Source organism: Hibiscus syriacus, unplaced genomic scaffold (genome assembly GCF_006381635.1).
Source record: "Hibiscus syriacus cultivar Baekdansim isolate YM2019G1 unplaced genomic scaffold, ASM638163v2 tig00000072_pilon, whole genome shotgun sequence".
NCBI classification, from domain to species: Eukaryota; Viridiplantae; Streptophyta; class Magnoliopsida; order Malvales; family Malvaceae; genus Hibiscus; species Hibiscus syriacus.
The window spans coordinates 19,176-44,680 of record NW_024061759.1 but is presented as its reverse complement, the minus strand read 5'-3'; the positions used below and the strand labels follow the sequence as shown (position 1 = coordinate 44,680).

Here is a 25,505-nt window from a genome sequence, read left to right as displayed (position 1 = left end):
TTTTTTTATGTAATTTACTATAAAAATTACAATTTCTAATACATTTTTTATAATTACACAGAATTATAATTTACAAGAAAATATTAGCTCAATATGTATTTTTTTTGGTAATTACTACGTTTTTACTAATTTGTCTTAAATTAGGCTTTTTATTAGAAAATGCTCATTTTAATATATTTTTTTATTGTAGAAGTTCCCGCATTTCATTACTCATTAAATCTACTAATGTGGTCCACCAAATATTTATATAATTACAATATTGTCCCTAATTATTATATTGTCATCATGCCATTCCAATAATAATTCCACAATAAAAAGTGTCAAAATTGGTATAGAAAAAAGATTTATCATTTTAATTTCGTCTGTCAGAAATCTGAATAAAATATTTAATTTTTACTTGCAAGAATGGAAAGCTAAGGTTTATCTCGTTAAGTAGTACGCACACAAAATGGATGTAGTAACCTTCGGCATCATAGTAGCCCTAATCCTGGTTTTTTTAGTCATTGTTTGTTTCATCACCATTGAAGGCACTTGCAAACGCCGTTCTTAGTTTGGGTATTTATTCTTTTTTTTCCAATTTCTTGCTGTTTTCTTTCTTCTCTTTTGTTTTCCAATCTTAACTCTTTTTGTTTTCAATTTCACTAGAAAAAGCCAGTAAAAAGTGGGTTTTTATAATTTTGGAAGGGAGGAAAATGGGGTTTGAGAAAACACCGATCTTTTTGGTGGTGTTTTTGGTTTTGGTGAGTTTGGATCTGTGTGTCGGGAGTGGGTACGGTATGTCGCCGGCGCACAGTGACCATGGGCATCATCACCATTGTGATCACGGACATGGACGTGGGCATGACCACCACCACCACCATCATTCCCATAACCATGATCATGGCCATCATCAGCACCGCCAGGCGGAGGAAGAGAGGAAGAAGATGATGTTACCGGAGGAGTTGGCTGAGGAAGAAGACATGAAATTGTATGGATTTGGGCCCTATCGGGATGATCACGATCACGAGCTCTCCAATTCAGGTAAATTTAAATGGAACTTCTTTACTTTGCAGTATATTTGATGCCTTCTTAAGTTGAGTTTGAATGGAAAAGGAGAAGCTTTTTGGAGTTTGACTTAAGTTCTGAGTGAAAAGCTTTTCTTTTAAATATGCGTTCTTAATTTTATCGACTTAAATCAGCTTGATTATAGTTACCCACTGATTAACCAGCCATCGATATCTGCTAATCTAGAGATATAGTTTGGAAGTAGGACGCTTTATGTAATATTGTTTAGTTTATTCTGATTTCCTAAAATGTTTGATATGATTGAATGTGAAGGAAGAGGATGGCTGTAGTACAGCTCTAAATGAGTGGAGAGGTATGAGATTAGGATAGCAGTTTTAATCAAGTTGTTGGATTGAATTTTACTTGAGGTGGGCAGAGTTCCCCCTTTTAAGGTAGATTGTACTGGCCTATCGCGTTTAATTCAGCTGGTGTATGCGCTTGTAGCAGAAAAGTCGATAATGAAATCTGGTCTGTAGCCGGTTTTAAGCTTGGACCTTGTATCAGTTAGTTGCTATGGGTTTAGGGTTTAAGCTTCCACTGCATGTCGGTTTGTTATGGGTGAGGTGCTAGAGTCAGCTTGAAATGCTGGGTTTAATCACTCTGTATAAGCTTCTAACACTTATCATTTAGCCATTTGTCCCTGAGGCAAATTATGCGTAGTGTTTTCTAGCAAATGTTGAAGGGAATGCCACCTTGGTTTAGGTCTTATTGTGAAGGTGTTATTCCCTTGAAGTAGGCTACGTGTTATAATGTAATTTTACAATATAGTGGTACATATCTTTTCTTCAATGTGATGCGAGCTTAAGTATGTTCAGTAAATTAACTCTTGCTTTGTACTGTTGCCCTTTTATTTGGTGTGCTGGATAAATTAATCGGAGAAGATTTTGCATTAATATCTATTATGCATTCCAGAAACTTCATTCTTTTACTAGACTGGTAGACTCGGTTGAGTTCTGCTTCTTAAATGGTCGCCAAGGTGGTAGTTCAGAAAATCTTTGGCTGCCAACCATCGAGTTTAATGCTAATATCGGTATGATGCTTTTGGATTTTGTTTTTTCGGTTCTGATTGATTGTCGTGTTGTAATTCTGCACTCCTCTGGATGCTGTTATCCTCTTGATTTTTGCAATTTTGTTGTTCAACATCCAACAAGTGTCGAGTTCACATAATTGATGCAATTCTGGTGTGAGGTTTCAGCCTTATTTGGACATATGTTTTGCAGGCCTTTGGTTACGTGCATTGGGATGTTCGCTCTTAGTAAGCTTGGCTTCCCTTATTTGCCTGATTATTTTACCTGTGATATTCAGTAAGTTAATTTTTAAGCATGATTATTTATATATTTGGTCTTCACTTCAGTTTTATTTTCTGCTGAATTATTTTTTTCTTTTCCCGTTAAAGATATTATTCCTGATAACGGAGCTCAAAATTTGATTATTTTATTGCAGTACAAGGAAAACCATCCAAGGCAATTGTTGATTCCCTGGCTTTATTTGGGGTTAGACTCTTCAAACCTTTTATCTGACATGAAATTTTGAGTTAATATTTTGAAGATAACATCTGCTGTGTACTTGAACAATATAACTCTTTTGTAGTTCTGGGTTGAGCAATATTCAGATCTCATTATTCAATAATCTCTCTCTCTCTCTCTTAAATAGTTTTCTACATTTTGTTGTACCTTAATATTACAGGCAGGAGCTATGTTGGGAGATGCTTTTCTTCACCAGCTGCCGCATTCATTTGGTATGATTTTTCTCACGTATAAACTTATAATCAGTTGATTTAATTTTTTAAACACATTTGATAATTCATACTAAAAATCACCTAATATATTTTTTTCTATAAAAAAGTGTGGAAAATTATAAATAGATAAGGAGCTACTTGTCTCTGAATGGAAAATATTTTTCAATTAATATTTTACGTTTAAATTTATCTTTGTTTAAAATAACGTGAAATGTTTAAAAGTTTACATTTATCAAATAGTCTAATTATATTCCGTAATTTTAAGTAATAAACCAAATATATTTTATAACTTAAATTTATGGTTTATCAAACAACATGTGGTTAGAGCCATGGCTTTTGTGGTATATTCAAAGGCGTTAATACATGAATTTTGGTTCCAGTTCTAGGATCAATATAATTCATATACTTCAAGTTCCTTGACAGTCAGTGAGAGATTTACTTTGCATTTACTTTGCATTTACATCTTTTACACTGTTGAGTATGTCCTAAGTCCTGACAAGGGAGGCCACAGAATTTAATTCCATCTGGAAGCCATTTGGTGGTTTTGGGTGTTCAGTTACAGGGATGCTATTTGAACTTCCTGGCTACTGCTTGCCTTTCAGAAGCAATATACGCCCTGCATGCTTTCGATGTTTAAATGATTCAATGGTTGTTGAAAAAGGAATTTTTTGCATTCTTGATTCAGGGGAGGGGGTAAATGTAAAATAATCAAAGATTGGCGTCTCCTTAATATGACCTCACATAAAACATGTTCCCAATGAACTGTGACTTCGGTTTGTTTTTGCAAATGCAAGTTACCTTATTATCCAACCAAACAAAAAGGCCTACAACTACAATTGCAACTGGAGCTGTAACTATTGAGTAGCCTAAGTAGATTTATGGACCAAAGTGTCTTCAGCATTAGTCTGAGGCTCCCAAGGTCCATCAACATGTTAGTGATGCATCAAAACTCTTCTCATGAAAATCATAACGTGATCATATAGAATATGTGAAATTATGGGGAGATTTGCTAGCCAAAGCATTATTGTTAGGCTTTTTCTTTCTATATCTCCTTGATGCTTTTATTTATCTTATTAAAAAAAGTCAAATCTTAAATTCTGATCCCAAACAAGTTGACAGAATTCGTGTAAGGGCAGTCTGTGTAATCGTTTTCTGGTTGAATTATGCAATTAGATAAGTCACTTGCTATAATAAACTGTCTGCAGGTGGTGGGCACTCCCACTCACATGCTGACTTCGTGGATCATGATCATACTGGACATGATCATACGCATGCACACTCTTTGAAGGACCTTTCTGTGGGCTTGTCTGTTCTTGGTAATTAGCAATATATAAGAAAAGTGTGCATGTTTGTGTATATATGCATGAATATGCGGGAAACATGCTAGGCTAGTCTTATCATTTCTTTATATCTGCACTGATGTAAGAAATTTCTTGTTCAATAATATCACTATTGAAAATCCGAATGCATATCATAGATGGATGAACCAAATGTTTCATGTTTTCCAAGCAGTTAGACTTGTATAATTCAGAAGGACATCCATTGAAGGATTTTTGCTATGCTGAAAAGAAATAATGCTTGGTGGAAAGTGTTAGTTTTTGTAGGAAAGCAAATATGAGAGTGTGAGATATTGCACATTTAGGTTTTGCTCAATATGTTCTTTTGTCTTTGCGTGTGCCAACTAATTTTTAATGAAAGCCTGATGAGAAACTTTTCTATAGCTAGATTTGTTGGAGAGGTCGCATTTTGGCTTTTGCTTGAGCTAGACTTTGTTTTGAAAACCTGTCATTTGAAATCTTATGAACTTTTGTATTGCATAATTTCCTGTGGAATCTGTTACTCTAGAAAGTGGAAGAGGCATTTATCTGCTTTGGAACAGGTGATATTGTAATACTTTGCAGACATGCACGTATGTTGATTCAAATGACGTCATAAAAGGCTATCTTCTTAACTTAATCTTATTTTGGGTGCTCTTGTCATGTTGGTATTTCTGTATGTCACAGCTGGGATAGTACTCTTTCTTCTTGTTGAAAAGCTGGTCAGATATGTCGAAGAAAACTCTGGAGGGGCTAGTGGTTGGAGCCATGGTCATCATCACCATCATCACAAGAGCAATAAAAAATTGAAAAATGATGCCGATGCTGCTGCTCATGACAACAGTTCGCAACCTGACATATCAGACGACTCTTCAATTGTAGATAATGCAACTGAGCCTGAAATCAGGAAGGTAGGGTTTAAATATTTACATTGGACTATTGGAGGTATGTTGTATTCATACAACTGAGGTTGGGTATACATGTTTGCTGGCTATGCCACTTTTATAAATTCTGGAGCTGAAACTTAATTGCACTGCATGAGTTGTAGATATGTGTGTGTGAACCATCAAACACATCTAATTGACCGATAAAAATTGTCCTTTATCTGTTTCTATCTTGTATATAACATTTATTACCTGTAAAGATAAATTGCCCGTTTTAGAAATTAAATCCCTTTAAGTTGTTTATAAGAAGGAAGATTGAACTTGACAAAAAGTGATAACATTGACATAGAACACTTGAAGAGTTCTAATGACCATTGATATTTCCTTTGAAATTCATCCAACAGAGAAAGAGTTCTGCTGGTACCAGTGACAGTAAATCAGATATCGATCCTGCAGATGGCTGTGCAAATAATGTTAAAACTTTGGTACAAAAGGAAACATCCCATTCACAATCGAACCTGGTTTTTGGCTATCTTAATCTATTCTCTGATGGCGTTGTAAGTATAAATTGAGTATTTATTAAATTTAATGTTCTTGTCCTTGAATAACAGTTCTTATCAGTTTATTTATACTGGATTGAGTGGAAATATTTTATTTAATTAGATGTTAATTTTTTGCTATTGCAGCACAATTTTACAGATGGGATGGCTTTAGGAAGTGCGTTTTTGCTTCATGGATCTGTTGGTGGGTGGTCCAGAACTTTATTTTTGCTTGCACATGAGCTTCCCCAAGAGGTTTGAGTTCCTTTATTTTGATGAGAGTAATTTATGCCATCCTAAAGATGTCCTTTAAATTTGTAAATAACCACGCCCTAGGGGTGAGACGCTAGGATTCTTGCCCTGTCTTCTGCATAGCCCCTACAAACAAAAAAGGCGTTAAGGTTATTCTATTAGTTCTTATGGTTCAAGTTCAATATGAGATTTAATTTGATCGCTTCCTATGGATTCCATCAAAGACAAGTAGGCACTCTGTTTTATCTTGAGTGAAAAGAAAACTACATTACCTTCTTTACTAACCCTTCCATGGCACTCCCTGCCATGCACACACCTGCACTCAGACACAAAATCCATCGATTGTAATGTATGACTGCATCCACCACCGTGATAAAAATAGGAGCATATATAATATGGAATAATTTAAAAAGTGTGGTTTGAATTTTTTTCTTTGGGATAACCTGATATATTATTCGACTTCCATGGCTTGTTTTATTCCACTGCAGATTGGCGATTTTGGTATATTGGTAAGATCTGGTTTCAGTGTTTCCAAAGCCCTGTTCTTCAACTTTCTTTCGGCGCTAGTGGCACTAGCAGGAACTGCTATGGTCCGTATATTCGGAGCTAATGCAATTATTACTTACAATAATAGGCAGGAGGTTAAATTTTGTTGCTTTTCCTGTAGGCTTTGCTTTGGGGACAAGATCCGGGACAATCATCGTTGATCGAGGTAATAGGGAGACCTGCAAGTCATGTTCAATTGTTACTTCTGGTTGTCATGGGCTCAAGTGTACAATATTTTTTGGTTATTTCCTCTCTTGCAGGGGTTTACGGCCGGTGGATTTATATACATTGCCGTTGCTGGAGTGCTTGCAGAGATGAATAACAATGGCAAAACAACCTTGAAAAATACTGCAGTGCAATTAATGTCACTAACATCCGGCATGGCTGTTGCCCTTTGTATTTCACTTGTAGAATAAAGAAAAAGAAAAGATCCATTTGATACGAGTTTAGTATTGTTCAAATGACTTCGAAGCACCTGCAGGAAGGACCGAGTCACCTCTTTCTTCGGATTTCGGGTTCCTGGGTAAGGTTTACATTCCGTTTTGAACTCAGAAATTAGGAGAGGAGGATAAATGCTTATAAGCTTGCACCTGTAACATTATATTGCCCGAAAAATAAGTTTAAACAGATCCTTCTTTTAAAACAAATGTTAGTGGAAATGCCTTTTGTCCAAGATTCTACTTGTTTGTCTCACTTCTGGTGTGTTACTTAAATTCGGAACCAATATAACTGCAACCGCAAGGAAAGTATTCTAAATAAGTCCTTACACTTTGTCACTTCATGTAAATGAACCCTTGTACTTTTGTCACATCTAAATAGACCCTTAAACTTTAAGTGGTATCCAAATAAGTCCCTAATATTTGACTTCTATCTGACTAAGATATTGTTGTGTATAAGCAGGCTATTGTCTCTTGCTTTTGCTTTTATGATTTTATACGTTCCGCCGCTTCCTAATTTGATTGGCCTAAAAGTTCAAGGAGGTAGTCATTTATCCAATTAAATACGTGTAAATGAAAATGAAAATATTTAATTTTTTAAAAAACGTGATCCAATAATCAATTTATTTAATTTTTCAAAAATACTTAATGTTGTCATTTATTCAATTTAAAGGGGTTTTAAATTTAATATTATATAAATATGTGAAATGATATTTAAATATATGTATTTCTGGAATATTTTTTAATGTTAATATATAAAATAATAATATTTCTTTAATAAATATAAAATTTTAAATTTTAAAAATGATATTATTGAAAAAGATAAACATGAACCCAAATGTAATTTGTACTAATATTAATTAAGTTTATATTATTCTTTTTTGCTCAATAAAATTTTAATTCAAATAATTTGGATACCCTTAACCTTACTAAAGGGATCTAATGTCTTATCCTAATAGATCAATCGATTATTGGTGGTAAGTGTTTAATTTATTTTAATTTTCCTATGCTTACAAAACAACGTCCCCTTAAAAAAATGGTAAATGAGAGTTTTCTTATAAGTATTTATAAAATTATTTATAATACCTTATAATAAAATTTAAATAGATTTATTTATTTATTTAATCTAAAGCTCCTCAACTATGAAGCAGAAAAGAGCTTGATGAAGAGAAGATAATATGATATTATTAGACCTATTAAATCATCGATCTATTCATATAAAATTTAAAAGAATTTATGCTAAAAATATTAGATTAAAAAAATAAATTTGACCCAAAAAAATACCATTTAAAATATGAACGGAATTTGAACTCCAACTATCAATGTTCAGATCCGATTATTTTTTAAGTTTATAATATATTATATTATATGTAATTTATAAATTTATGTCGCAGAAGTTAAATTTACTAATATATAATATTATATTATAAATATATTATGTTATATATGTTTAAAGTTTAATAATTAGATAATATATTAAAATAACATAATTATTTCTTTAATCATTTTAAAAATATAAAAGACTAAAATGAGTTTGAATTAGTACAAGTAGAGTAATAACTTTGTCCCTTTTATAAGTACGGAGTTAAACATGTTAATGTGAATAGTAACATTGAGTTAAATCAATTAATATAATTAAAGATTAACATCCATCGAATGATATTGAGTGAATGTTTATGTTTCAAAATGCCGCAAGCATAAAGGTTATTTTAAGGGTAAACTATGCATTTAGTACTTAAATTATCAGTTTTAGTCCGTTTTAGTACCTAAATTTTTAATTTTTAAAAATTATACATAACGTGTAGTTTTTATTTCAGTTTACTACTCTTGTTAAAAACTTAACGTTAAGTTTTGAATTTTTTTTGAAAGTTTAAGTACTAAAACGGACCAAAAATGATAGTTCAAGTACTAAACGCGTTAAATTTTTAAGGGTGGGATATTAAAATGAAACAAAAACTAAACATTAGATATGATTTTGAAATAAATAAAAGTTTAGGTACTAAAATAGACTAAAACTGATAATTTAGATACTAAATGTATAATTTACCCTTATTTTAATTGCACATGATGTAATTAAATGCTTCTTTGCCATCCTTTTAAAACATTTTATATGCTTTAAATTAATATTTTTAATATTAATATATAATATAATATTGTTTTATATACTTGAACTTCATTTAATTTCGTACAAAAAAATCTATTTGAAAGTATCTTATTTATTAAAATTATTTTTAATCATTAACCATTTTAATTAGTTTTAATATATTAATAATAAGTTTTCTAAAAAGCTACAAAATAGTAGTCATTTGTTAACCACAATAGGGGTACATCCAAGAAACACATCACACATGTTAAGCCATTAGTGGCAACATACAAGGCACACTACTAACTCCCACCAAACCATGATACATTATAAATAATAATAAAAAATTTGAAATAATAACAAATATTTTAAATTATAAATAATTTTAATAATGATACAAATATGAAAATCTAATAAAAATAATAAAAAAAATATTAAGGTGTTACTTAGGGGTTGTTTGTTTATTTCAGAATGATTAAGTGCTGAATGATTCAAATGATGAATGATTCAGATGCTCTGTATGAATAAGCTCTGAATGTGACATGTTGTTTGATAATGACTCTGAATCATTCAGAATGTACTTCTGTGCTGAATCATTCAGCACTGTTTTGCTGAATCAGTCAACAAAGAATCATTTAGAGGTGAGAAACAAACACGTTGAATGTTGAACGGTTCAACATTCAACGATGAATGATTCCATTCAGAGCTAAACAAACAGTCCCTTAGTGATTTTATTTCAGCAATTAAGGTAAGAGAATATGATTATAACTATGTTAGATAACTTGTCACATGACAAGATCTATATAACATTATAAAAAAATATTTTTGGTCTTTTATTATTTGAAATTTTCAATAAATAATATAATTTTAATTTTTTTGTCACATTATCATTTTAAGTATTCAATTAAATGAAAAACTAAGGGTAAAGTACACAAATTGTCCTCGATTATATAATACTGCTTTATTGAGTACCTCGACTATTAAAATTTACAAAACGATTACTCGATTATTCATATATTTCAAACTCATCATTCTCTGGTTAAAAATTGAAGGTCATCTAAAATAGACGTTAACCTGCTGATTATGAATATAATAAAATCTTATTTTAATGATGTTTATTGATACTGCCGTCGATTTCAAACACTGGATCAATAGCATAATGGTTCAAGTACTGACTCAACACCATAATGTAAATGGAGAGTTGATTCAAAAAGTACAACTTAAACGGTTATGTGGTCATATTTTATCATATTTCAATCAATAAATTAATTTTTAATAGTCGATATACTCAACAAAGTATCATCCTATAGTCGGTGACTCAACAAAACATCACCCTATAATCGGAGGACCTTTACGTATTTTACCCTATTTTTTGAATAGTTTGAGTAGATTTTTGAAACATTAATAATAATAAATATTATTATGTTAAAGAAGAAAAAGGTTCAATGGCTTCAAGCAAGAATTTTATTCATACATTAGATCTAGATAAGAACATGACAAATAATTGAGATTCCACGTGCAGAGAATGCATGGTCCCGACAATGATTATAAGTTATAAATTATTCTTTTACCATTATAATTATAAATTATGGACGATATAATACATTAAAGAGAATATATGATGCATCTTAACCATCTGATTCAATATCGAATTAGATTATAAAATTAACAATGATAGCCAATTCTCACATGCCTCATCACCATGAGAAAAGAATATTAGAAGAAATTTTAAGTTGATTTGGTAATGATTCAAGTTAAAAGGACTCAAGCCAATATATAATCCTTTCTGGGTTTACAGAGCTTTCAGAAATAAGCAATTCCAGATATCAGCCAAATGGGGTTCAACATAAAGCAGGGTGCACGGGATTTCTGAGTTTTTTTGATGGATGGTTTTCACTTTTCACTCAAAGTCAAGTGAAATTATCCAAGAAAATTGTTATTTTAATAAAATCAAGTGGATAGTGACGCGTGGAAGCAGTGATTTTGATATCTCTTTCTCTTTCTACATTGCCACTCTTATGACTTTCATAAATTTTCTATTTTGGATCTCCTCTTCAATCAAAAACCAAATCCACCATCATTCAATTCATGTAGATCAAATCATACTCGTACCCTATTTTTCTTTCTTCCGTATCCCTTGAACCCAGATGTTTGTTCTTGGAGATCTTGTTCGGGTCTTGTAAATTACTGTTTCTGTTTTTGATCTGTTTGATGCAGAGAAAATGACGGGGAGGTCTTTTTTGAATGGTGCGGAGAATAAAGAAAGGTTGCTTTCGAGGAAAGGCTATTCGGGATTAGGCTCCTACGCCTCGAGTGGCGCCGAGGATGTTGTTAAAGACCGGTGTTTCCGATCGTGCTGTGATTCGATTGAGTACTTGTGGAATGGCCTTCAAGAACTCACTGTCAAGTTATATAAAATGGGCCGATTGGATCCTCGTAAGATCTTTTTCGCCTTCAAAACTGGGCTCACGCTAACCTCCGTCTCGTTGCTTATGCTATTCAAAGAGTCCCTTAGGGGTGCCAGTCAATATTCAATCTGGGCAATTCTCACTGTCGTTTTGATCTTCGAGTTCAGCGTAGGTAAGTAATATATACATATATATATATATATATAGACAGAGAGAGGGAGAGAGAGGGGTTAGGATCCACTTACACCCGAGTCCATAAGTTATACGACTTACTATCGACAGTTGTTTTTAGCTGATGTGATCGGAAAATTTTCGTAGGTGCAACACTCAGCAAAGGTATCAACCGATTTATAGGGACGTTTTCCGCTGGAGTGGTAGGTTTAGGCATTGCAGAGCTATCGATAATGTCCGGAGAGTATGAAGAATATGTTATTTTAATAAGCATTTTCATAGCAGGTTTGGAGTTTTATGATGATTTGTATATTTACTTTCACGAAGATCATTCAACTTTATGTATGAACTTGTGAAAATTTTCATTTCTGGTTTAGGATTTATTCTGAACTACTGCAAATTGTACCCTCGAGTGAAAACATACGAATATGCTTTCCGGGTGTTCTTGTTGACATTATGCGTCGTACTGGTGTCTGGGAACAACTCGAGAAATTTCAGCCACTGCTGTTTGGCGATTGTTGCATATCTTCTTTGGTGCTGGCATGTCTGTGATTATAAGTATATGTGTTTTCCCCATATCGGCAGGGGAGGATTTACATAAATCTGTGGTGAAAAATTTCAAGAACGTTGCTTCTTCCTTGGAAGGTTAGTCTTGTGTTTCAACTACTGCTCCCTCGATGGGATTTCGAAGTTGTTCCTGTTGATGTGCGGTTCTCCCGGGAGATATGTAACAACCCGAAAATTTTAAAATAATATTTAATTGGGAATTGAGGTTTTAATTGAGTAATTGGTGAAAATTTGGGGACTAAATTGGAAGTTTTTAAAACTTGAAGCTTGTTTAAGAATTAAAGAAAATTCAGGGACCAAGCCCTGAATTTACCCTAAAATGTTAGGTAAGGGCTATTATATACGTGAATTGGTTTCTGATTTCAGAAACCAATTCTTCCCAAATTCCCTCTCCCAACCTCAACTGCCGACGACAATCCCGACGCCGTCCGAATTCCGATCGTCATTTTAAAACCACCATCGTGTTCATCATCAAGCGAGGAACAAACCCTTCAATTTAATTGAAGCGAAACGCTGCCAAACGTCGTGAATTTCAAGTTAAAGCATCGACGTTTTTTTTAAGCTCAATCGCCTAGAAAATCCTAAATTCATCGCCGATCGTTGCTCCTTTTACGACACCTCCCGCACCATCGTGTTCCTTGTGCCGTTCCGAGTCCGCCGGTGTCATCCTCGATCTCCGTTGACGGCGGCGCGTGGGGAGGTGGATCAGTCAAAGATTCGGCCGAGTCGAAATCGAGCTCTCCGCCGTTCAAAAATTTGAACCGATCTTTGTAAGTATCTCGAAATCGCTCAAAATAATTTTTAGAAATTTTTCCGTGATTTTTAGAGCCCCGGAGGACGTCGCACACGCCCACACGCGCCGCCGCAGGCGAGTGAACGCTGGAAACCGGTTTTGACCGGTTTAACCGGTTTTGACCGGTTTGACCGGTCACGACCCGTTTACCCGTTTACCCGACCCGTTGACCCGACCCGACCCGACCCGTTGACCGTTGACCGGTGCTATTCTGGGAATTAATTCGGTTTTGGTGCTATTCTGGGAATTAATTCGAAATGGGTGCTATTTTGGTAATTTTTTTAAAAAGGGTGCTATTTGTGTAAAATGTTTGACAGTTTGTTGACCTCCTTTGACCAGAACTTTGACCGGCTTTGACCAGCTATTAGACGACCTTTGTTTTTGACCAAGAATACCTATCCTGATAGTTTTCGATGTTCCGAATCCGTTTTACTAAATTCAAACCCGAAAGTCTCCAAATCGTCAGTCAACCCCGTTGACTTTAATTTTGACCAAGAATTCGAAATTTTGAAAGGTCATACTTTATATTTTTCGACGTCCTGAATTTGATTCCGAAGTCCGTTTTGCCAAATTCTGACCCGAAATTCCCGAATCGAGCTTGTAAACCCAAAAGGCTTAATATTTTAATATTTTGATTATTTAAATGAGATTTGGTCAAGGATTTATTCAATAAAATATTTTATGAAGGTACTCGTGTTTCACCTGAACAAGGATCAATTAGGTCCGGTATTATCCGTTCGTTAGATCAGCCTGAACCGCGTACTACGAGAATTACCCGTAGGTTTCTGTATATTATTTAAATAATATTTAGATTATTTATATTAAGATTCCAATATGGATTTTTCCAATTCGTAGGATCTAGCGCTGCAGCAGAACGTGATCGACAGACCCAGCAATAGGCTTCCCTATCTGATTTCTCAGACTGTTACAGGTGTGTTTCCCGACAGTGTTAATTATTTCTGTTTTAAAATATACATCTGAACATTATGTATATGACATCTGATTTGCCACATATTTCTGAAATGAATTCTGGTTACGGTATTTTATACCGATCTTCTGAATATTGAATATTCGATATCTGAAATTCTGTATACTACTGACTTGTCTTCTGATTTCCGTATTTCTGTATATTATTGTTAAGCATGAACACTTTTATGTTTTAAAGATTTAATCATTGTTTTCATTCAAATACATTCATGAACATCTCCATCATTGGGGGGTATCGTTGAAGGAAGTATATCCGTAGGTTCCTCGGCTTTGTGCTCAGGGCCTTATTTGTTGTGTGGGCTGGGTGTATGGTTCTGGGGAACCTACACATTCTGTTGTGATGGGCTGGGGGTAGTGTTCATATTTTTTTTTTACGACATGATTGCATAAACCGACTTTACTGGAATATTTTTATCAGTATGTTTTTATATACACTGTATGGAACACACTGGGCTTTTTAGCTCATTCTGTAGTTTTTACCATTTTTCAGATAACAGCAGACCATAAGCTAGCAGATTTGGCATCAGGAGAAATCAACTACTTTATTTTGTACGAACATATATTTCTATATGTTTTTTTTTGGTTATGTTTGGTGACATGTATTTTATTATCATTTTGGACATATTTGTATTATTAATATTATGTTCTATATTATATTTATCGTCCTATAAGTGGGAAAAAAAAACCTCTGAATGGGATATGTGACCACTTAGGTTTGGGTCTAACTCACAGACCGGGTCTAGGGGGTTACATTTGGTGGTATCAGAGCTTTCGGTTTTAAACACTCGGACTGTATATGGGTCCTAAACTTTGAATTTTTAAGAAATAAAAAAAAATGTCACCTTATGTTATGATTTAAAGTTTTATCGAGATCCCTGATGCTAATCTGACATATGTTTCAAATTCTTCTGTAGAGCCTTATAGATCCAACGATGAATACTGCTAGAGGTCGTAGGACAGGACGTGGACGTGGTAGAGGGCGAGTCACTCGACCTTCTGTTACGATAGATGATCCGATGTCACCACGTGATCCTCCTGTTCAGCAAGTAGATACGACTCTTTCTCATGATGATCAGTTTACTCCTGTGAGAGACCCTCCCGTCACTGAAGATGAGGATTCTGAGATGAATGAAGACGCCATTAATAGAGCTATCTTCCGCATGTTTCAGAGAGCTGCTAGAGCCCCTAGTAACATGACTGCAGTAGAGATTTCAAATTCTCTGGTTGCTGCTGGTGTAGTACCATTCGAGGGTATTACTGGTGGACCTCCGACAGACGCTGAGTATTGGCTGGAGGACACAGAAAGGATTATGGATGAGATGGACCTCAGACCTGAGCAAAAGTTAAAGGGGGCCCTAACTATGTTGAAGAAAGAAAGCTTCAGATGGTGGCAATCCATTTCTGGTAGTATTCCGAGGAACCAACTAACATGGGATCTTTTCAAGACGCGCTTCCGAAGTCGCTACATCGGAGAGAGATATCTGCAGGAGCGACGCCAGGAGTTTCAGAATCTGGAGCAGGGTAATATGTCTGTTATGGATTATGAGGTTGAATTCATCCGATTGAGCCGATATGCTCCTGGACTTGTGGATACTGAGACAGATCGATGCTTGAGGTTCGAGAATGGACTCAGGTATGAAATCAGGAGTCGAGTCGCTACTCACCGAGAGAGGAATTTTGATGCTTTGGTTGAGATAGCCAAGACTGCTGAGGAAATAGAGCGACTGGGTATGGAGCATCGGAGAGATAGTGATCGAGCTCAAACCCGATTCAGGAGGCCTTCTGGTTCTGTTAATTCTTCTGCACATCCTAGCAAGAGGGGCAGGGGTGAATCTTTTCAGAGAGGTAGTGCAAGTGCCAGGCCTGTAGCATCCAGTTCTTCAGCTATTCAATCTTCTAGACCTGTTGATTCTGGTTCGCAGCCATGTAATTATTGTGGAAAACCTCATCCTGGGGAATGCAGGAGAAAATTTGGTACCTGTTTTAAATGTGGTTCTGGTGACCATTTTATAAGGGATTGTCCATTATCAGTTACTACAGTTCAGACGCCAGCTCGTACTCCCGCTCGTACTCAGAGTACTGTTCAGACTCCTGTAGGTGGTCGTACTCAGGAGAGAGCACCTGGATCGGCTAATAGAGGCCGAGCATCTCAGAGTAGGGGTCCAATCAGATCTGAAGCCAGACAACCTGCATTGGTTTACACTGCTAGACTTCGACAAGATCGAGATGGGCCTGATGTGACTGCAGGTACTGTTACTATTCATTCAGTTCCATACTTTGCATTGTTTGATAGTGGCTCTACAAATTCCTATGTATCACATTCCGTTTCTGAGGGTCTAAATATTCCTGTTGAGAATACTGAGCGTTCAGTGATAGTTCAAAGTCCCTTAGGTCAATCTATTGTGTTGGATCGTATTTTTAGAGAGTGCCCTATAGAGATCAATGGGGAGATTTTTCTGGCTGACCTGATGGAGTTACCCTTTGAAGAGTTCGATTTGATTCTTGGCGTAGATTGGTTGGACAAACATCGAGTAAATATTGATTTTGAGACTAAGAGAGCTGTTCTGAAGACCCCAGATAATCGAAAGATTGTAATGATTGGGGAACGACGGGGATTTCTGACGAATGTTGTGTCTGCCTTGGTAGCGGAGAAGATGATCAGGAAGGGTTCCGAGGCGTTTCTTGCTTATATTTTGGACACTAGGAGATCGCAATCCGATATTGAAAGCATCCGAATTGTCAAGGAATTTTCTGATGTTTTTCCCGAGGAGTTGCCTGGATTACCTCCTGATAGAGAAGTCGAGTTTGTGATTGAAGTCTATTCTGGTTCCACCCCGGTTTCAATGGCTCCTTATCGTATGGCCCCAAAGGAGCTTAAAGAACTGAAAATCCAACTCCAGGAGTTGTTGGACAGGGGATTTATCCGACCCAGTGTATCACCGTGGGGAGCTCCAGTTCTCTTTGTCAAGAAGAAAGATGGGACATTGAGACTCTGTATTGATTATAGAAAACTAAACAAACTCACTGTTAAAAATAAATATCCTCTACCCAGAATCGACGATCTATTTGACCAATTTCGAGGGGCTTCTATCTTTTCAAAGATAGACTTAAGATCTGGTTATTATCAACTTAAAGTGAAAGATTCGGATATTCCGAAGACTGCTTTCCGTACTCGATATGGGCATTATGAGTTTTTAGTGATGTCATTCGGGTTAACTAATGCCCCTGCTGCTTTTATGGATCTGATGCATATAGTGTTTCGACCTTATTTGGACCAGTTTGTAGTGGTATTCATTGATGATATACTGGTGTATTCTAGAAGTGAAGTAGAACATGAGGAGCATTTAAGAATTGTTCTTCAGACTCTAAGGGAGAATAAGCTATACGCTAAGTTGAGCAAGTGTGAGTTCTGGCTCAGCGAAGTGACTTTTCTTGGACATATCGTCTCCGCTGATGGCATTCAGGTGGATCCAAGCAAAGTGGAGGCTATTCTGAACTGGAAGCAACCTAGAAACGTCTCTGAGATCCGTAGTTTCTTGGGCTTAGCTGGTTACTATCGTCGTTTCGTTGAGGGGTTCTCCCTTATTGCAGCTCCTCTGACGAAACTATTAAGGAAAGATGTTCCATTTGTCTGGTCTGAGGACCAACAAGCTAGCTTTGAGAAATTGAAGACTATTCTAACTCAAGCCCCAGTGTTGATTCAGCCTGAATCTGGGAAGGATTTTTCTGTCTACAGTGATGCTTCTCATTCTGGATTAGGATGTGTTTTGATGCAAGATAGGAAAGTTGTCGCTTATGCGTCACGTCAGTTAAGGCCGCATGAGCGTAACTATCCTACTCACGATCTGGAATTAGCTGCTGTGGTTTTTGCTTTAAAGATCTGGAGACACTACCTCTACGGAGAAAAGTGTTATATCTATACTGATCATAAGAGTCTGAAGTATCTGCTTACTCAGAAAGAATTAAATTTGAGACAGCGTCGCTGGTTGGAGCTTTTAAAGGACTATGATTTTGAGATAGAATATCATCCAGGGAAGGCTAATGTAGTGGCAGACGCCTTGAGCCGTAAGGCGATATTAGACCTCAGAGCCTTATTTGCCAACTTGAGCTTATTTGATGATAATAGTTTGTTAGCAGAGTTACAGGTTAAACCTACTTTGGCCGAGGAGATTAAGGCTAAACAACTCCTTGATAACTCGTTGCTTCCCATTATTGAACAAGTTAAGCAAGGATCGAGTTTGGAGTATACTGTGGATCAGGATGGTATTTTGTGTTTTCACGGTCGTTACTGCGTCCCTAAAGATGATGAGTTGAGACGGGTTATTCTTCAGGAAGCTCATAGTAGTCCTTATGCTATGCATCCTGGCGGGGACAAAATGTACAATAATCTCAAAGAGCGCTACTTTTGGACTGGTATGAAGAAAAATATTTCAGATTTTGTGGCGAGGTGTTTGACTTGTCAGCAGGTTAAGGCAGAGCACCAACATCCATCTGGATTATTACAGTCAATTAAGATTCCTGAGTGGAAATGGGAGCGTATTACGATGGACTTCGTTACTGGTCTTCCTCTAACTCCTTCCAAAAAGGATTCTATCTGGGTGATTGTTGATCGACTCACCAAGTCAGCGCACTTTATCCCTATTCGAGTTAATTATTCTCTGGATAAACTGGCTAAATTGTACATTTCTGAGATCGTTAGACTTCATGGTGTTCCGTTGTCTATCATATCTGATCGAGATCCGAGATTCACTTCCAGGTTCTGGAAAGCTTTGCATGAGGCTATGGGTACTCGTTTGAATTTCAGTACAGCTTTTCATCCTCAAACTGATGGACAGTCTGAGCGAGTGATTCAGGTGTTGGAGGATATGTTACGGGGCTGTGTGATTGATTTCCGTGGTAGTTGGGAAGATTTCTTGCCATTAGCTGAGTTTGCTTACAATAATGGTTATCAGGCAAGTATTCGCATGGCACCGTACGAGGCTCTGTATGGACGTAGATGTCGTACTCCTATATGTTGGACAGAGTTACATGATAGAAAAACTTTGGGTCCAGATTTGGTTCGAGAAACTGAAGATACTGTCAGACTGATCCGTGATCGCTTAAGAGAGGCATTTGATAGGCAGAAGTCATACGCAGATAAGCGACGTAAGGATATCGAGTTTGAGGTTGAAGACCAGGTTTTTCTCAAGGTATCTCCATGGAAGAAGGTATTGAGATTTGGACGTAAAGGTAAACTGAGTCCGCGATTTATTGGGCCGTATCGTATTCTGAAGAAAGTTGGACCTGTTGCTTATCAGCTTGAGTTGCCTTCCCAGCTCAGTCGTATTCATAATGTTTTTCATGTTTCTATGTTGAGGCGATACCGTCCAGATCCAGATCACATCATTCAGGTTGATGAGGTAGAGCTGAGACCTGATTTGTCATATGAGGAGGAGCCTGTTCAGGTTTTAGAGAGGGATGAGCGAGTTCTTCGGAATAGGCGTATTCCAATGGTCAAAGTTCAGTGGAGTAATAGTAGCCCCTCAGAAGCTACTTGGGAGACATTGGAGTCAATGGAGATCCAATTTCCTCATCTGTTTTCATAAGGTAAATTTCGAGGACGAAATTTCTTGTAGAGGGGGAGAATTGTAACAACCCGAAAATTTTAAAATAATATTTAATTGGGAATTGAGGTTTTAATTGAGTAATTGGTGAAAATTTGGGGACTAAATTGGAAGTTTTTAAAACTTGAAGCTTGTTTAAGAATTAAAGAAAATTCAGGGACCAAGTCCTGAATTTACCCTAAAATGTTAGGTAAGGGCTATTATATACGTGAATTGGTTTCTGATTTCAGAAACCAATTCTTCCCAAATTCCCTCTCCCAACCTCAACTGCCGACGACAATCCCGACGCCGTCCGAATTCCGATCGTCATTTTAAAACCACCATCGTGTTCATCATCAAGCGAGGAACAAACCCTTCAATTTAATTGAAGCGAAACGCTGCCAAACGTCGTGAATTTCAAGTTAAAGCATCGACGTTTTTTTTAAGCTCAATCGCCTAGAAAATCCTAAATTCATCGCCGATCGTTGCTCCTTTTACGACACCTCCCGCACCATCGTGTTCCTTGTGCCGTTCCGAGTCCGCCGGTGTCATCCTCGATCTCCGTTGACGGCGGCGCGTGGGGAGGTGGATCAGTCAAAGATTCGGCCGAGTCGAAATCGAGCTCTCCGCCGTTCAAAAATTTGAACCGATCTTTGTAAGTATCTCGAAATCGCTCAAAATAATTTTTAGAAATTTTTCCGTGATTTTTAGAGCCCCGGAGGACGTCGCACACGCCCACACGCGCCGCCGCAGGCGAGTGAACGCTGGAAACCGGTTTTGACCGGTTTAACCGGTTTTGACCGGTTTGACCGGTCACGACCCGTTTACCCGTTTACCCGACCCGTTGACCCGACCCGACCCGACCCGTTGACCGTTGACCGGTGCTATTCTGGGAATTAATTCGGTTTTGGTGCTATTCTGGGAATTAATTCGAAATGGGTGCTATTTTGGTAATTTTTTTAAAAAGGGTGCTATTTGTGTAAAATGTTTGACAGTTTGTTGACCTCCTTTGACCAGAACTTTGACCGGCTTTGACCAGCTATTAGACGACCTTTGTTTTTGACCAAGAATACCTATCCTGATAGTTTTCGATGTTCCGAATCCGTTTTACTAAATTCAAACCCGAAAGTCTCCAAATCGTCAGTCAACCCCGTTGACTTTAATTTTGACCAAGAATTCGAAATTTTGAAAGGTCATACTTTATATTTTTCGACGTCCTGAATTTGATTCCGAAGTCCGTTTTGCCAAATTCTGACCCGAAATTCCCGAATCGAGCTTGTAAACCCAAAAGGCTTAATATTTTAATATTTTGATTATTTAAATGAGATTTGGTCAAGGATTTATTCAATAAAATATTTTATGAAGGTACTCGTGTTTCACCTGAACAAGGATCAATTAGGTCCGGTATTATCCGTTCGTTAGATCAGCCTGAACCGCGTACTACGAGAATTACCCGTAGGTTTCTGTATATTATTTAAATAATATTTAGATTATTTATATTAGGATTCCAATATGGATTTTTCCAATTCGTAGGATCTAGCGCTGCAGCAGAACGTGATCGACAGACCCAGCAATAGGCTTCCCTATCTGATTTCTCAGACTGTTACAGGTGTGTTTCCCGACAGTGTTAATTATTTCTGTTTTAAATATACATCTGAACATTATGTATATGACATCTGATTTGCCACATATTTCTGAAATGAATTCTGGTTACGGTATTTTATACCGATCTTCTGAATATTGAATATTCGATATCTGAAATTCTGTATACTACTGACTTGTCTTCTGATTTCCGTATTTCTGTATATTATTGTTAAGCATGAACACTTTTATGTTTTAAAGATTTAATCATTGTTTTCATTCAAATACATTCATGAACATCTCCATCATTGGGGGGTATCGTTGAAGGAAGTATATCCGTAGGTTCCTCGGCTTTGTGCTCAGGGCCTTATTTGTTGTGTGGGCTGGGTGTATGGTTCTGGGGAACCTACACATTCTGTTGTGATGGGCTGGGGGTAGTGTTCATATTTTTTTTTTACGACATGATTGCATAAACCGACTTTACTGGAATATTTTTATCAGTATGTTTTTATATACACTGTATGGAACACACTGGGCTTTTTAGCTCATTCTGTAGTTTTTACCATTTTTCAGATAACAGCAGACCATAAGCTAGCAGATTTGGCATCAGGAGAAATCAACTACTTTATTTTGTACGAACATATATTTCTATATGTTTTTTTTTGGTTATGTTTGGTGACATGTATTTTATTATCATTTTGGACATATTTGTATTATTAATATTATGTTCTATATTATATTTATCGTCCTATAAGTGGAAAAAAAAAACCTCTGAATGGGATATGTGACCACTTAGGTTTGGGTCTAACTCACAGACCGGGTCTAGGGGGTTACAAGATAGCTCTGTCGGAAGAAGTCTGTGAGTCTGAGAGATGAGATGTTGATGTCCCGGCTCAGCGGTCCTCAACAGACAGACCTACCCTGACAAGAGCTCGCTGAGACTTTCGGCAGAGACGCACATCAAGAGTGCTGTTTACCGTGCTAAATTGACGAATCGTATTGTTGTCTAGTGTGTGTTAAAGGGTATCTGCAATGTGTTGAATATGAGAGGATCCCTTCCAAAATTCTCACATACCAAGCATATGATGATCCATTGTATAGTGCCTACAGATCAGTTGTGCAATCTTCAAGCCAAGAGGATACTTTGCTTGATTTTGCATCATGGGAGCCTCCACATGGTCCTTACAGATCATTCAACTATCCATGGAGGAACTTTGTCAAAGTGAGTGGTGCTTTGAGGCATTGTGCATTCATGGTGATGGCGATGCACGGGTGTATGCTCTCGGAAATTCAGGCACCACCGGAGAAGAGAAAGGTTTTCGCTCTGGACATGCAGAGGGCTTGTACCGCGGGGGCTAAAGTGCTGCGTGAGCTCGGAGAAAAAGTCGAAAAGATGGAGAAGTTAAGCTCTGGAGACATACTGAGGGAAGTTCACGAGGCCGGAGAGGATTTGCAGATGAAGGTCGATGACAAATCATATCTTCTAGTCAATTCAGAAAGCTGGGCATCCCCTCCGCATCACAAGGACCTTGAAGAAGAAGCTAAAGAGGATGAGTACAAAGTGGTGATCAAATCCCTGAGTGATATGTCGGTGGAGCCTCCGGATTTGATTACCTGAGAGAGTATGACACAGAAACCGTCCTGGCCCCGTCTCTCCGTTACCGCAGAAGCCTTGATGCAGCCTGGTCAGGACTCCAAAATATACGAGAGAGCTAGCTCGTTATCTCTAGCAACATTCGCATCTCTTGATCGAGTTCGTCGCGAGGCTCCAAAATCTCGTCGATGCATTCGAAGAGCTTAGTGAGAAAGCGAATTTCAAGGATCCCCGCGACCAACCATCTCAAAAGGAGGCAACTGACTGTTGGAACAGATTAATGTGTTGCTTTCGTTCAAACAACTAGAGAGACAAGTGTTTAATATTGATTTTCTGTTGTTGTAGATTCTTTTGTTCAAGTTATTATTTTACATTTGTTCATGGTAATGAAATTTTCTGATGTTTCTAATGCGTTAGTAAAAGCCAGTACATTAGCAGCTAGCTTAGTAAGCGAACATAAGGGGTTCATAAGAGTCGCGATGGATAATGTCAAGCAAACCATTAGGGGAGAGGAAGCTTCATATATAGCTAGGATCGAAGGGCTATCAAGTTTAGAAAGAAAACCAACCGCCATGTTGGACTCGCGAGGGATGTATGCGAATTGAATATTCCAATCCTCACAAAGGAGAAATATGGATCGCACCAGGGGGAAAGGACTGTTTTGCAATGGAGGGTTTAGGAGTTTGATCGCTTCTAAATTGTCAGATTGAACAAAGATATGCCTAAAATTATTAAGCTTTGCAATCTTTGAGCCTTCCAAAATGCCCCAAAGTTCAGCATGTAAAACTGTTGTAATTCCAATGCTTTTTGTGAACGAAAGGATGTGTGAGCCAGAATGATCGCGAAATATTCCTCCGATCGAACTTGCGCAAGGCATAACCATCCGACTGGAGGCGGAGACCATTGAATGTGTTCGGCAATTGACGAGTAGGGAAAGGAGTACTGGGAAAGAGCGATATTGTAGAGCTTTGCCCACTGAAATACTACTATGAAGGAGACCAGAAATATCAGAGCAGACTCCGGTGAAGATGAAGGAGTTCCGACGTTTCCATATTTTCCAAATGAGCGATGCGAATAGTTGTTGCCACGGCCCATGATTCAAACGGCAAAGATGAGTACATGAGATTCCATTTAAAACCCAATTCTGCAGAGAATAATTGAAGAAATTATCATGAACAAATGTCCCTGGGAGAGGGTTCCATAACCTGCGAACATTATCACAATCTCTCAATATTTGCAAGAGAGTTTCATCGGGGTCACCACAAAGAGGACATGAAGAGCTGTGAGCAAGAGATCTAGTGAGACGATTGTGATTCTTCAATAATTTGTCAAGGATAGCCAGCCATAGAAAACCACGAATTCATTCAAGGACAGGTAATTCCAAACCAAATTCCAGGAACGATTAACCGGCTGCCATTGATTATGGAGAGGCGAAAATAAGCGTCTTTGACCGACAGCACTTTTATTATTCTCATTCCAGTAACAGCTATCCGGTCCAAGAGAAGCTTGAGGGGGTCGACATATGCCTTAAATGTAAGGCAAAACTGAATGATCGAGCATATTACCAAGGATATCTCATTTAAATAGTACTTTATATTAAATTGACTTGAATTGTAAAAGACTTTATCTAAGGCATAGTTCAAGTGAGCCAAAATGATATATTTTAATGATTTGATTTGTTTTTAAATATATCGGATTTAAACTCTTTATATAATATGTACACACTCTTTCGATATTTTCTTTTTAACTTATCTAGTCTACATCATGATCAAGTTGATATATAATACAAAAGAAAATGGTTAGATTGAAGTATGGACCTGATTGAAATGATATTAGTAGTCGGAGGATTTAAGTAGAATGTTTTCAAGTATTAGCTCTCTCTGATAAACACCATCAAGTTAACCCCATTCTTCTCTTCTTCTAAGGTTGTTTCTTCTTTCTCATGGAACCGTGTAGCCTGAAAAATAGCCAAAAAAATTCAGAAAATTAATTTATAATGAATGTTAAAAGATGTTTCTTACAAAAAAATACTTTTTGAAAGCCACGTCGTATGCAATATGCCTTTGCTAACAGATGCTAATCTGAAAATTAATTTATAATGAATGTTAATTCAGAAAATAAATTTTCTAAAGCTGATATTTGAATAAAAAAAAGAGGCCCGTAGAAAGATATATAAGCTCATTATTGTGAAGAAAAGGTAAAAAGGTAGAGCAGGAAAGTTGCATGGCAAAAGTGGAAGGATTCTTCCTCGTGCATGGAAGGAAGCATAGCTTATAACCTTTCCAACTTTTGTCATCATTGTTCCCGACCATTTCTTGCTGTGTTATCTATGTACTTTGTTACATCCATGCCTTCGTCTCTGCTTACCAAGAACCTTCCTTTTCTTTTCTTTTCTTTCCCCAACAATATATATATATATATATATATATATATATATATATATATATATATATATATATATATATATATATATATATGGGTTATGATTCACTTATATCCAATGTAAAACTCTTAGTTTTATATTTTTTATGATCGTTAGATGTGGAAATTAAAAGATGAGATTTTTTTTTTCAGTGAATATATTTTCATTTTCTACTATTAATCTCAATCTTTGATTTCTCTCGTTCAGCGGTCCTAAAAAGATGTAAAATTAACATTAGATCCTACCCCTGTATATAGGGTTTGATAAATCTTTTAAGCCTTCAACGATGTAGTGAATACGAGGATCAAGATTCAAATTTTAGACCACAATACATTAACCTTGATTTCGTAAGAGACAAATAGTTTTTAGATTAATTTTCAAGGTTCGTTTCGTTGTCGATCTTTTACCAAGCGACTGTTATTTACAAGTTTTTCTCTTTTAATAAAAATGGTGAAATTTTCTACTCTTCTAATATTTTTGCATCTATTTTTTATGGTTAAATTTAACGTTAATTCTCTAATAAGTGTTTATTTAGTAATCTTATTGATTTACAACTAATTT

General features: G+C 36.6%; 1 protein-coding gene and 1 pseudogene across 2 annotated transcripts; both read left to right on the top strand.

Moving 5' to 3' along the window:
* Nucleotides 1-397: 397 nt before the first annotated feature.
* On the top strand, nucleotides 398-6,749 carry LOC120119364 (IAA-alanine resistance protein 1-like). 2 transcript variants are annotated; one of them, XM_039139203.1, is made up of 12 exons: nucleotides 398-555; nucleotides 646-1,020; nucleotides 2,265-2,348; nucleotides 2,488-2,537; nucleotides 2,731-2,782; nucleotides 3,988-4,098; nucleotides 4,786-5,009; nucleotides 5,387-5,539; nucleotides 5,669-5,776; nucleotides 6,262-6,363; nucleotides 6,441-6,485; nucleotides 6,580-6,749. In XM_039139203.1, the coding sequence occupies exons 2-12, from the start codon at nucleotides 693-695 to the stop codon at nucleotides 6,733-6,735; spliced, it is 1,413 nt and encodes a 470-aa protein (XP_038995134.1). In that variant the 5' UTR covers nucleotides 398-555; nucleotides 646-692; the 3' UTR covers nucleotides 6,736-6,749. The 2 variants fall into 2 exon arrangements, with proteins under 2 accessions (XP_038995134.1, XP_038995206.1); XM_039139275.1 differs by having other exon boundaries at nucleotides 399-850; nucleotides 884-1,020.
* A 4,216-nt stretch (nucleotides 6,750-10,965) lies between these two features.
* Nucleotides 10,966-22,833, top strand: LOC120119264 (annotated as a pseudogene).
* The last annotated feature ends 2,672 nt before the right edge of the window (nucleotides 22,834-25,505 follow it).